The following is a 14,012-nucleotide window of genomic DNA, read 5'->3' on the forward strand; positions in this document are numbered from 1 at the left end:
AATTTTTCACCTACTAAAGCGACATTAACACTACGCTTAATTTTTTTTGCGCGGCACTGCGAAAATGGGTGCCCGTGCCATTTTCATTCGTGGTCGGAATTTGTATTGGTAGTCTGAGAAGAAATAAAATTTGGTAAGGGTATCCATTTTACCCCTGCCGCGTCAGTAAACTGATTGTAGTGTAAACGGGGCTTAAAATATACACTTTTCAAGTTTTGAAGTAGATATCTATTGTCTGTAACATGTTGCTTTGGCTGTTTTCTATATTCTATTTTGCTATTCCATAAATACGGTAGGTAAATGAGTGGTATATAATATTGGGATTTGCAGTGCATCATAGGACTCTATTCAAGATTAAGCTATTTGTTTTCGTCCAAAACAATTCCTCCTTGATACATTGTGTAGGAGCGTTAAACTTGTCACTAGTTTCTCACTGGAACTTCGGGGAACGCCAATAGCAAAATGTATTGCATGATTATAATCTACGGGGAGGTGATAAAATTTATTTGTCTTTGTTTGTTTTTTTGTTTAGATTGTTTCGGGCGAACGACAATGTTTATTTTGGAATGACTCGAAAAGGTAAAAGATTTTCCAATATATACTCAACCGATTTATTTGGCTACCTGATGCTCTCTCTCGTTTTCGTCAAAATGTAAACGTTAAATTTTAAGTATTTTCAATTTAAGAGCTGCTGATGGAAAAATCGGAAGTTGGTCAACGAACGGCTGTAAACTTGACAAGGAAAACATGACCTCCACGAAAACAGTGTGCCTATGCAATCATTTGACAATTTTTGCTTTGTTTTTGGAAATTGAAATTGCTGTGCCTACAACTACACCTGCAACTACACCTGCAACTGTACCTGCAACTGCACCTGTAACTGCACCTGCAACTGTACTTGCAACTTCACCTGCAACTGCACCTGCAACTGCACCTGTAACTGCACCTGCAACTGCAACTGCAACTGCAACTGCACCTGTAACTGCACCTGTAACTGCACCTGCAACTGCAACTACACCTGTAACTGCACCTGCAACTGCACCTGCAACTACACCTGCAACTGCACCTGCAACTGCACCTGTAACTGCACCTGCAACTGCACCTGCACCTGCAACTACACCTGGAACTACACCTGCAACTACACCTGCAACTGCACCTACAACTACACCTGCAACTACATCTGCAACTGCACCTGCAACTGCGCCTGGAACTGCACCTGCAACTGCAACTTCAATTAAACCTGCAACTGCAACTTCAAATAAACTTGCAACTCCAACTGCACCTGCAACTACAACTTCAATTAAACCTGCAACTGCAACTTCAACTAAACCTACACCTGCAACTGCAACTGCAACTTCAATTAAACCTGCAACTGTAAGTGCTGTGAATTTAAGTAGTACATAGCGAAAGTAATCGTATAGTTGTATTCATCAAATTAACAGATCGTCTACAATCTTTAGCATGCATGCATGTGGTATGCAATTATGATTTCCCATGAAGGATTATAACCTCACTCGTATTTATTGACACCATGACATATCCCATTTTCAGTAAAAAGATTAAGCAACTTGTTGAACATTAATTTTTATAACTAAGAATGTGATTCCCGCCCGGCACTAGGGGGTGGGAGGAGGCATATTCATATATTCATGTTAACATGCAGACTGTAAGATAAACAATTTCAAAAGGAATTAGTCACGTACAATGCCACTGAAATTAGGTCTTTAAAATATCCATGTAAAATCTTATGCGTTACTGAAGTGGTAATGTAGTGTGATGATAAACCGAATGTGAAAGTAGTTTTTACAGTTCCTCATAGAACCAAGTTTGTTAATTTTATATTTTTATCGATTAATTGTTTTTGCCCAATTGTAACTTTGACGTGCCGTAATATCAGAACTTAGATAGCAGCGAGCAATAATTTAGGTATTTCATTTTCTAAATATTACGTTTTTCCACGAACTTTATTCTTTTTAAATATTAGTAGAATATTCTATATTACATTCGTCTCTCTTTTGCATTAGAGTTCTATACGGAAATATTTGGAAAAAATTAAGAATAAAACAGGAGCAGTGGAGTTTTTAAAGGTAAGTCTGACCGCTTAGTTTTGACCGCCTGCAGCTGATATAAGTTGTTGAAAAAAATGTTCAATAAGACAAGATTGTTAGTAGCATCTTTTACCAGAAGTACGTGGAAATCTGCTTGTGAAGTAGAAAGTTCTTTTCTCATGCAGTATAAAGTGTTTTTACAGACCCATGAAAGCGAGATTGATACCCCCGTGACGATTAATAACCGTCTACTTATTTTAATATTAGTGAAATGACTGCCACTGTATAGCAATAGGCCCACGATAATTGATGTACTTCTTACTTTTTAATATAAAAGTCAGCGATAAAATTACACGACGTTTCGATGTCATCATAACATCATTCTCAAGTGAATTAAAACTAGAATAAACATGTCCTTATATGCTATGAGCAAAAAATTTGCATTTGTCCTGAGCAAGGGCTAAATGCAAATTTTTAGTTCATGGCATATAAGGACATGTTTATTCTAGTTTTAATTCACTTGAGAATGATGTTATGATGACATCGAAACGTCGTGTAATTTTATCGCTCACTTTTATATTAAAATGTCTGAAAAGAAGTCTTTTTATTCACTTCTTACTTTGCTAATACTTAATTTCCTTTCCGCTCGGTATGCTATTTTTCATTGCCTAAATACTATACTCTATAGTCTCGGGAGGGTGGAGGACCAACTAGACTAATAAATTAGCTTATAGAGTGTAAATAAATTTTGATTTCCTTCATTCTACACGAATAGACTTCTTATAATTTTAATCACTGCACCAACCTTGTTATACTTGTTATTACAACCCTCTAAACAATATGTTATCGCGCGTAAATCATAGAATGGTATAACCGTTTTCTGTATTTTTATTTTATTCAGAATAACTTTGGAAAAATTTTGCCGATCGCTGTAACGGCAAACACATCAGACGATGATGCTAGGGCAAGAGTTGCAATGGGTGGCACCAAAGATGCTGAAATTATCCTTCTTAATCTTACTCGAAAAGCATTAAAAGTTAATCAGTCTGTAACTGTGAACACTTCAAGTGCACGTAAGTTTGGTTGTTGCACAAATTAAAGACACTCGTCCAGAAGGCAAAGCCAGCGGATCTAAATACAAAAATCAACCAATCAGAAGCCAGATCCTCGACCAAAAATTTATTTTTGAGTAATTCTATTATTTTTACACAAATGCATTCTTTTTTCACGCCTATGACGCTTTCAGTAAAAAGAACGATCATAATTAAATGACTCCAGGCGCACTCGCTTTATGACATCATGATCTCATGCAGATCAGCAGAGGCTGGTTGTTTAAAGGTGGATAAAGTTATTCTCTGGATATTGACTTTTTTTAACTGTCGTAAAACGGCTTTGAAAGATGATTAACTTATGTTAGATTTATTATCGTTAAAAAGTAATTTAACTTCAAAATTGTGAAGTTCAATCTTCGTCATGTCAATTGGTGGGGATTTTTTAACGTTTGAAATATTAATTATCCAGTGTATAACTTTATCTAACTTTCGAACAATCGGCCCCTGGACGCTATAAGAAAATACTTAGTTTTGACTTTAGCTTCGCTTAGAGTTTGTACCCTTTCACGAGCATCTCTTTGGTTGTTGGTAGTTAACGTCAACTTTAAATTTAATGCCGAATAAATTATGTATATTTTATAGTCATCTACTTGACAATTCCTCTCACTGGATTTTCATTTCCATCGCCTGAGCAAGAATATGTACAGAAATCTAGTGAAACCATTTCATTTCCTGATGAAATGGTGAAGAGTGAAAGTGGAAGTAATAATCACATTCCTCCTTCAAATTTTTCATGCAACACATATAGTTATGATTCTGATAAGTATAATTGATTCTAGTTCCTATAGCTAGTATTTGTGGTAAAACGTTACTAATTATATAACTCTATATATAAATCTATATTTAAGATGAGCTTAGCATTATAACGGGCAACACATCTTTATTTTTTTTATAATAGAGCCAAGAGCCTTTGCTTGTATTGCTTATAGCCACCTTCATGAGAAGATTCCCCTTGAATTTAGAATGTAAGCAGGAATTTGGTTTTATTATTAGTCGAACAGTAGCAAAATTAGAGAATATTTTTGTGTTCTTACGCATAGTTGAGACTCCATTCCTTAATTTCTCCATTCCTTCTACCGAGAGGGTTAGCATGTGCGCGGATAATGTGAAGCAGAAAAAGAAATGTCACTACACAGCTTACAAAGAATATGGCTATCAAACGAGCTGTCAAAGTTAAGAAAAAAATGGTCTGTGATGAGAGCAACGCTAGCACCCTAAAGTTTTTAGAATATGTCATTACGCAGAGTAGATTAAATGCTTCGTTGGTTTTAGCGTGATTGTCGATTGCCGGAATGGACCGGCGTTATCATTACGAGATGAAAAAAAGAGAAATTCTGAATGAAAAAGGCACAAATGAATGCTGAAGAGAAAATTTATTTGCTTTTGAAATCAGAAAGATTTCTCCAGAGAGCTTACGTTATCTAAATAATTCAATATTTTGTTTTCATCAAATGCGTACCAAGCTACTAATAAGAATTCATGCATTTCTGGTTTGTTTCAAGTGCAAATACATGCCTTATGCCATGTAATATAATAAACTTTTTACTAACCTCGCTTGCTCGGTCTTTACCGAAAAATATCGGACCTCGATCTTTTGGTGCAAACCCCTCGCTCTTTGAGCTCGGTCTGTTCAAACTTCAAAAAGACCTCGGTCCGATATTTCTCGGTAAAGACCTCGCGCTCGGTTAATAAGAAATTTCTAATACTATATAAGTAAATAAATACTGCATGCGAATAAATTTGAAAACCGAACTCAAAAGCGAAATAAAAAACAAAGCGATTTCATTATTTTTTTAACACCTCGAACGACTTGGATATTTTCTTCATTTTAACTGTTCGTCACAAACGCGACCTGGATATTTTCACCGTTTTCTGGTAATAGGGACATTTTTATGCACCCAGTATATGAATATTTATTTCATTTCATTTGATTGCTCTAGGTCAAAACCAAACGTTACAGTGGAACTGTTTAGCAAGATTATTGCAGCTGCAGTTCATCCATCTTTGAAAAAACCTCTAGACCCGAAAAATCGATTTAAAATCACCTTTAACCATGCTCAGGTTTGAACTTTGCATCATCAGTTTAAATTATTATATAAAAAATATACTGCATGTTCAGCATAAAGCATGAATATATAGCATTAGCATCAACTATTGCCTCATAATGTTTAGATTAATACTTCCAACAAACAAGTTTGTTCATTTTGGAATCACTCGGAAAGGTATTAAAGACGTTCTACTTCCGCCGTTCTACTTGCTCAAATATAGCTTTGGGCATAAGTTAAACTGTACCGTGCAAAACAATAAATGGAGTAAAAATGAGAATAGCTATTAGTAGGTATTAGGTCATTTTATTTCAGTTTTGATACGTATTCGTCCTTTCTTGGAGCAAGAATTTTATAGTCATTTATCGCATATATATAGCTAAAACGTTTAGAAAGAAGCATAAAGCATATTAGCCTAAAACTTTAATATACCTTAAGTTGTAAGAAGCAACCAGGGCAAAGTGCAAGGATGGAAAGATATTTTTAGCGAAATTCAGTATAGAAAGCGCTATATATAGAGCCGCAATCGAATAGTAAATTCTTAAGGTCGAAATGGGATAGTAAATTACACTAAATTTCTACTGAATATTTGTTTCTTTTCCTTTAAGAGCTTCAGATGGGAAATTGGGAAGTTGGTCAAGTGAGGGTTGTGAGCTGGACAAAACACACTCAACGTCTACGAAAGCTGTGTGCTTGTGCAACCACTTGACAAATTTTGCCTTGTTATTGCAAAGAGAAGGAGCCGTAAGTGTATAGAATAGTAGAAACTTGCGAAAGAAAGCCCAATCAAATACTTTGCCTCTGGCGCAAGTCAATTAAATCAATTATTCGCTTATGGCAAAGAGAATAGCACATTATTTTCTCATGAATGTTTGTTGGCAAGCGAAAAGCTAAAAATTAGCTTCCGATTTACAGTATTTTACGACAGGACCGTAGCTAGAGGCTCAGTTAGAGGGTGGGAAAGGTTATTTCATATGACTAGGTTATAATTGCAATATATTTTCAAAATCGCCTTTTTGTCTGTTTTTTTTTGAAAGAATGTCTTGATAAATGCCATTTATCGCTTTTCTTTAGCCGTACAGCGATCCTCCGCTATCTTTAAAAATCATCACTATAATCGGAAGTACTTTATCAATTCTTGCTTGTCTGCTCTGTTTTCTTATGTTCTTCACATTAAAGTAAGTGTTTTCTTTACTTATATCTTACATAACATAAGTAACTGTGTTTATTCAAACGAAACCTTGATCATTACATTTTTTTGTGCGTTTTGGATTAATAATGCATCGTGCTTAACTCCAAAATACACGGTGCTGATTGGCCACGATCCTGCCACCAACTCATGTTAAATGTTAATCTATATTTTAGGAAAAAAGATATTCGTCACTATCTCCACATTAATCTGGCATTTGCTATCGCTGTAGCTCAGTTAATTTTACTATTTGGTATAACTGAAACAAAATACCAGGTTAGCACTATTTTTCTTGGCCTAAACTGTCAATATTGATTTGGTGGTTATAGAAACAGCGTAAGCCGGGGCGTGGCGTCACAACCCTCAAATTTTACCACCGAACACGTGGCACTTGAGACGCGTCTAAGAAAGCATATAGCCTTGGTTTCATTACTACAGTAAAATTATACAAACATCCAATAGCTTAAACTGTAGCATGTATCAATATCACTGCATGGTAAAAATGCTATAAATCTGAAATGTATGCGTTTTAGAAGTGTACATAATCATTGAATGATTGGACACTGGATGCAAAATTTTCAGAATCTGTTTATCACTTTAAATTATCGCAAGCAAAATTATATACTTTTGTGTGCTAAAATCTTTTGTGTGCTATTGCCGACCTTTCTGTGCTATTACCGAGTCTTGTGAGTTATTGCTGTCTTGTGTGCTATTGCTGACCGACGTCGTCGTTTAACCGACCACCTTGCCAAAACTTGGGGGTGTAACACCAAACGCTATGCCCCTGAGCCTATAAGCATTGGTGTATTTAACATCAGAATCGTATGGTTAAAATTGAACGTAATTGTATTCTTACCAGAAAAAATACAAAAAAACTGTGCACTCAATATTATACTGTGTGTTTTCTTTAGATTCTCTGTAAAATACTTGCAGCATGTCTACATTATTTCTATATGGTTGCGTTCTTTCTCATGCTAAGCGAAGGTGTTCACTTAGCCATCTTGATAGAGACTGCCTTTTCACATGGTGATCTGAAGCTACCTATTTATTTAAGTGCAAGTTGGGGTGAGTTCAAACGAAGATGTAATCTCTTTTAATGAAATGTCAAGGAGCTGCATGCCGGTGTCACAGTGCTCCCTATAGCCAGTTATTTTGTGACGTGTTTCCTGTACTACTTTAGCATTCATGCAGCACCTCGTTATTATGAATCTTTTGGTCTGCGTGGTTTGTCTGCATTTGATATGCATTTTTGTTTTGTTTAGAACTTTTTCGCGCTTTTAGCAAAGTTCTTTGATTTTAATCGCAAAAGTGTAGTGGTTGAACTTATTTATTTACAGACGTGATTTTTTATTACAGGTCTACCACTAATTATCGTAGGAGTAACTTTAGGAGCTCGTTATGACGATTATGGTGGAAACCTTGCGTAAGTTCGTTTCGATATTACTTTGTTACATTATCCCTTCTTTAATTTATTCCTGTCTTGCCTCGTTAACGAAAATTCCAGTTCGAAAAATAAAAAGATGTCGGCATGTTGATCTAATTAAAGAAATTGCCGGAAAACATTTTTAAAATGCCCTGCTATTTGTCAATTACGCATGCATCATTTTTTATAGTCACCTATATATTTAGCGACATGTATGTATAATCGATGGACAACCGCAAAAAAATTAATGATATATTCTTAGAGAGAAAGAGTGAGCAACATCGACCTGGTCTTTGGATGATTTTGGCAATCTGCTTTTAACATGCACTTCAATGCATGATTTCGAGAAAACTGTAACCAACCTTGACCTTTCCCTGTTTTTGTAGGTGTTTTATATCTGCTGAGGGTGGAACCGTCTACGCTTTTGTTGGTCCATTTTGTCTTATTTTATTGGTATGATACATTATTAACTGTAAATACATTGATACTGTAACTAAAATTTACTTCAATGTTCAAAGTATTCACATATTCGTGGTTTTTGTTGCACAATTTTTGTTGGTTTTTAAAACAAAAATTCCATTTCTCTCTCCTGATCTAGACTTGGATGGTCTTTTCACTCCTTAAACTTTAATTTTCACCAATAATATATGAGCGCATTCAGCAGCATTCTTCTATGTAATTTTTTATAAATATTTACATGCTATAGCATGTATGGGACACAGGGACAGTATAATTGTTTCTCGCGCAAACACATTCGTTTTTTCCGAAATTGAAAATGTTTCTTCAAATACCCATCAATTCTTCGTCGTAAGCTAGAATGTCGTAAGTCCTCTATGAGAGAATGGAGGGGAGGTAAGTCCTAAACAGAATACCCCCCTACTTACCTTACTTCAATAATAATGATCGCCAAAACCCCCCACCCCGTCTCGGCGGTTAATGATGCCTGCATGATTTCAATTTTGTCGTGGGTGTCGTGAACATGTCGAGGTGTCAATGTCAATCATGTCAATCTACAATTGACTAAACAAGTGTATATTGACTAAACAAGTGTAGAAAAAAGGTCTGTTTGTCGAGGAAACGCTTTATGTAAGATATCCACTTTTTTCGTCTTAGATAAATTTCGTGATTCTATTCATGGTTCTAAGGCAAGTTATTAAAAAGACGTCGTTGCCAATCTCTTCAAAAGCTGCATCGAGGTTTGAAATTGCAAGGTACGCCAGTTCGTTAATTGCAACCTTTTACGAAATTGGCTTGGGTTGAAAGCCATAACAGTGATCTAAAAATGTAACCAAACATCAGTGAACTGAGGGGAGCAGTGTCTTTGAATAACTTCTCATCAAAATTAATGTGGTATAACAACTGGTTACAACACGAAAAACGTCTCCACTTCTTCTCGTTGATATCATGTTACTGACTCTCCTGACGAGGGCCCTTACTAGTGCGAGCGTTTGTTTGTTTGTTTGTTTGTTTGTTTTTGTTTGTTTGTTTGTTTGTTAGTTATTCCACATGAATATACAATCTTCGTGCATTGGCCTGAATCTACTCACGTGATTGGTCAAAATCAATCACGTGGTTTCTTGTTGCCAGGCGACTAATCGTGGGAATCATAATTTATTCGCAATAACCCATGAAAATCATGGTTTATTCAAAAATTACAGCCTACAACAAAGCTTTGATCTTCAATGCAGCAATCAATGAACTCAGATTGTATATTAAAAGTGTTAGAGACTTTATGCTCGTATTTTGTTTACAAATAAACGCACTTTCTGACCACACAATGAACTTGAAATTTCTCGTTCATTGTATGTTCAGCGCGTGCGTTTATTTGTCAACAAAACACTCACAACAGGAGTGTTAAATGGACTAGAAGTTAGCTAATGTAAAAATGTGCGAAAACGTTTAACATGTGCGAGTATTACTAACTTCTTATTAACCGAGCTCAAGGTCTTTACCGAGAAGTATCGGACCGAAGAGCGAGGTTTGTACCAAAAGATTGATGTCCGATATTTCTCGGTAAAGGCCGAGCAAGCGAGCTTAATAAACAGTTTATTATATATCATAAGGCATGTATTTACACTTGAAACAAACAAAAAATGCATCAATTCGTATTAGTAGCCTGGTACGCATTTGACAAAAACAAAAAACAAAAAACAAAATATTGAATTATTTAGTTTACCTAAATTGTCTGGAGACGTCTTATTAATTTCAAAAGCAATTAAATTTTCTCTTGAGCATTTATTCATTCAGAATTTCTCTGTTTTTCATATCAGACCGCGGCTTTTACAGACCGAACAAGCGGTCAATGATTTGTTTAGTATATGGCTGAACTGCATAAGACATCCGGTATACTGGTCCAGATACGGAATATGTTGACCACGATCCGGATATGGGGTTTTGAAAATATGGAATGATGGTTATTTTTCGTGTTGAGAATATTTTCGCCAATATTATATCTCAACTCTAAATCATCCAATCAGAAAGCTCGATTTGTACTACGTGATCAGTAAATTAATCATGGAGTTCCATCGAATTTTTTCACATTATGCTATAAAAGTCGAATACCCCGCTGCAGCGGTGTACCACGCGTGGATGCCTCGCACACGACTCGAGGTTGTGAACAATTTTAAAATGGAGGGAAAAGAAGCCATTTCACCCAGCTTTTGCGCTGCCTACACGTTGTTTCGATATAATATATAATTTATAGACCTTCCGCTCGGGGAATTCGACGAAATATTACCCCCTCGGGAAGATTTATCCCTCGGGCGAAGCCCTCGGGATATATCTTCCCTTGGGGTAATATTTCGTCGAATTCCCCTTGTTCCAGGTCTATAAATGATAATTATTCTCTATTTAAATTGATTGATTAGTGTAATTTCACATAATGTGTTAGCTTTGTGTTTTGTGCATTTTTAGAGCAACGATTCGTTCACTGGTGATTTTATTTCCTGTAATGGGATTCACGTGGATATTCGGGATTCTCTTCTTCGGATTTCGTACTTTAACGCTGGAATATCTTTTTGCGATATTCTGTTCGCTGCAGGTGAGAATTCCTGATTGCTTTAACGTTCAATACTTAGTAGCTAACAGTCGTTACAGTCGCCCGTCTGTTTCACTGGTTGTGATGGATAGACTATGGTTCGTTCAATCTTTATAATTTGCTTGAAACAGATGATATGTAACATTTTATTTTGATGCATATTTCAGGGATTCTTTATATTTTTGTTTCAATACGCACTAAATACAGAGGTAAGATATTATTTAGTACATATGGTAAGCGTCGCTTCCGGTCGAATGTGATTGGTAGATTGGTAGAGAAGAATACCATTACAGTCCTGTGATAAATACGAACATTGGGAGAGGTTGACTTCTAAATAGGGACATGCTTGAATTCCTGAAAAAATATTCTTGTAAACACGATGAGCCTACACCGCTGGCTAAGCCCATTTCGTAAACCGATTTAAACCTGGCAATTCTTCAAAAATAACTAATTAGCTATATATTTACACTAAATCCTATAAATAATCAGCTTTTCTTTTTCACGCTCAAGGGCTTTAAAAAGTACTGAAAACATTACACGAAATTGGAAACAGTTTTTTGCATTTACCGTTTTATACTGAAAGCTAATATCAATTATGGAACTGGAACTTTTCTCATGAATCCATGATACGACGCTCAGATATGCTCAGTCTATATGATAGACAATGATGAACTGTGATGCCTGCTTTTTCAAATAACATTGACGTTGAAACTTTCCAACGGATAGCAGATCTACACAAACTTTTTAAACAAACCGTTCGATCGTTAATTTCGGAAAAACTTCCTGAAAACCTTTGTAGAACATGACCAAACTTGATCACACACTCAAACCGAATTCCAAATTTTCTTATTTCGAATATAATGAGATTCATGTTTTGTTTTTTAGAACCGGATGGCATTCTCCCGCGCAACTCGTAGATGGCGTTTAACATTTACTTCATCCACTAACACTTCTGGTAATAATAACTCGAAACATACAGCGCCGACAAAAAATAACTTTTCCCCCAATGAATGTGAAGAAGATCCAAACACTTCTTCCATCGCTAATTGTCGGCTTTTGTCTATTCGTGCTGTTGACGATAAAAATGGAGGGACAATGGACAGCCGAACTGCAAGTACATATATATAAATAATTATACGCGTAAGACAGTATGTCACGATAGATCGTCAATATTCACTGAACGGCGCGAATCATAAATATTACACATCTTGCGTCAAAGATTTGAAACTTTGAATCATGATGATTGATAAGCCTAGACCTAGTATTTCAATATAATCATTTCTAATATACTATATAACAGTAAAACTTCCCTAAGTCCGTGCCGAAACTAGAACGATAATTCGGGTGGAAGAGGAGGGGGGGGGGTGTTGTTTAACTACAATTTTTTTTTCAATTCCGGCCACCCGACGGATTTTTTGTAAAGGTCCGTCCGGTAAAACTGAATGAAATTATATGAATAAAACTCTCCCCCCGGCATCGTTTTTGTTTCGGCCCTGCCCAAAATCGGGTTAAAAATACATGTCATTGTGAAACAAAATTGTTGAGAATATGAATTTTCTTCTAGATATAGGTTTATAGGCTATAGCCGTACAATACTTTAACGTGCCATTCTGCATGTAGTACTACTGGCCCGAACTGTAGAACAATATTTGTACCGATTATAGAATGTATGCATACTGTATATAGTTGTTTTTTATACCGTATAAACATATTTATTAAAAAAAAAGTATATTTATACCGTATAAACATATTTATTAAAAAAAAAGTATATGCCGAGGAAAATAATGCTCATCGAAAGAGAGTAAAGATACACAAAGGCCCTATATGGGGCATATTTGTGTATATAATTTTGTTTATACTTCACAAACTCCGGTCAAAAATATATATGGGAAAACATATGGTATGGCTTGCCATTCCCCAATCCTCACTCAGGTTTAAACACCTACGAACATGACTATAAATATATATAAACACATGGCGACATCGCTATATAGCTTTAGGAAAACTTGTAAGGATTAAAGCATTCTAGCTGTGACTCAGTGTGAGTGCGTTACCGGGTTTTACATATGTAAAAGCATATGCACGAGTTCATATACAATTAAGGAACGGGAAGTTCAATACTGCACAAGGCAAAGCCGAGATACACATAAAGACTTAAATAAATACCACATGCTTGCCTTTAAATACGTTTCGTAATAGATAATAATGCTATTTTAAGCTGGTTTTCCACTAGGCATATTTTTCGCCCAAAGCGACTTTACTCTTTGGTATATATTATGGTATTTTTACGAGTACAAATTATAGTTGATGGACGATACTCAATTCACTAGGCCTAAATGTTTTGGGTTCGATGTCCACGGCAAGATAGCTAGAATACTATTATTGTCTTTAACAAAGCGATTAAGCATGACTTACTTACCGACTTTTATTATTTGCTTGCCAAACTCGCAGGCCACTGCGCTCAGTATCGCTTATTAACCAAGTCTGAACCTCTGTGTTTGATCCATTTATAATAACATTGTTTTTTTACTTAATAAATATAATAAATAAAGAATGAAGTGCGTAAGGCAATTGCTCTAGGATTAGGTCGCAATTTTACCATGGGCATATAAGACCTCACGTTTTTCTTCACAGAAGGGGCCCGCCTTAAAGCCAATTCGGATTCACAATATCACTATATTTCTGAGTAGATGTACTGAGCAAGATCAGTATTCCAAGAAATATTTTTCTGATCTTTACTCCCAGGTATGGAGTTAGGTATATAGGGGACATAGTTCAATATTCTAGTCGTCGTGTCGAATGTCAAGGCGTTAACGTTTATTTCAGTTCGTAATACGTGTATTCGAGTCGCCTTTCATCTCGCCGAGTCCCCTTTCATCTCGCCGAGTCGCGTTTCATCTCGTCGCTTTTCATCTCGTCGAGTCGCGCGTTTCGCATCGTCGCGTTTCACATCGTCGCGTCGCTGGTCGCGCGTTTCAAACGTTTCATATCGTCGTGGTGGAGCTTGCAGCAAATTTGGGCAGTGACTTTTCCTTATAAATTAAGCAAATAGCAAACACGTATTTTTCCTATTTTTATTATCCATAATTAAACCTGTATAAAAGACTATAAACGTTGAAAGAAAGTTTGAAAATCTTATATATGGCGAATATTGTAAG

At 35.9% G+C, this 14,012-nt stretch overlaps 1 protein-coding gene across 1 annotated transcript in view; it reads left to right on the forward strand.

Moving 5' to 3' along the window:
- LOC114521038 (adhesion G protein-coupled receptor L2-like) overlaps nucleotides 1–12,369 on the forward strand; it is a 49,949-nt gene extending 37,580 nt beyond the window's left edge. Inside the window, exons 14-31 of the mRNA XM_028541428.1 lie at nucleotides 533–579; nucleotides 687–1,374; nucleotides 2,025–2,087; nucleotides 2,950–3,121; nucleotides 3,743–3,862; nucleotides 4,059–4,125; nucleotides 5,101–5,221; nucleotides 5,333–5,382; nucleotides 5,814–5,949; nucleotides 6,280–6,383; nucleotides 6,571–6,670; nucleotides 7,306–7,459; nucleotides 7,751–7,817; nucleotides 8,204–8,270; nucleotides 8,931–9,028; nucleotides 10,731–10,857; nucleotides 11,022–11,063; nucleotides 11,740–12,369. Coding sequence (XP_028397229.1) covers nucleotides 533–579; nucleotides 687–1,374; nucleotides 2,025–2,087; nucleotides 2,950–3,121; nucleotides 3,743–3,862; nucleotides 4,059–4,125; nucleotides 5,101–5,221; nucleotides 5,333–5,382; nucleotides 5,814–5,949; nucleotides 6,280–6,383; nucleotides 6,571–6,670; nucleotides 7,306–7,459; nucleotides 7,751–7,817; nucleotides 8,204–8,270; nucleotides 8,931–9,028; nucleotides 10,731–10,857; nucleotides 11,022–11,063; nucleotides 11,740–11,982 — 2,466 coding nt within the window. The 3' untranslated portion in view covers nucleotides 11,983–12,369. The remainder of the gene's footprint in view (nucleotides 1–532; nucleotides 580–686; nucleotides 1,375–2,024; nucleotides 2,088–2,949; nucleotides 3,122–3,742; nucleotides 3,863–4,058; nucleotides 4,126–5,100; nucleotides 5,222–5,332; nucleotides 5,383–5,813; nucleotides 5,950–6,279; nucleotides 6,384–6,570; nucleotides 6,671–7,305; nucleotides 7,460–7,750; nucleotides 7,818–8,203; nucleotides 8,271–8,930; nucleotides 9,029–10,730; nucleotides 10,858–11,021; nucleotides 11,064–11,739) is intronic.
- The last annotated feature ends 1,643 nt before the right edge of the window (nucleotides 12,370–14,012 follow it).

The sequence above is a fragment of the Dendronephthya gigantea genome, unplaced genomic scaffold, assembly GCF_004324835.1.
Source record: "Dendronephthya gigantea isolate DGI-Jeju-01 unplaced genomic scaffold, DenGig_1.0 000019F, whole genome shotgun sequence".
In the NCBI taxonomy this organism is placed as follows: Eukaryota; Metazoa; Cnidaria; class Anthozoa; order Malacalcyonacea; family Nephtheidae; genus Dendronephthya; species Dendronephthya gigantea.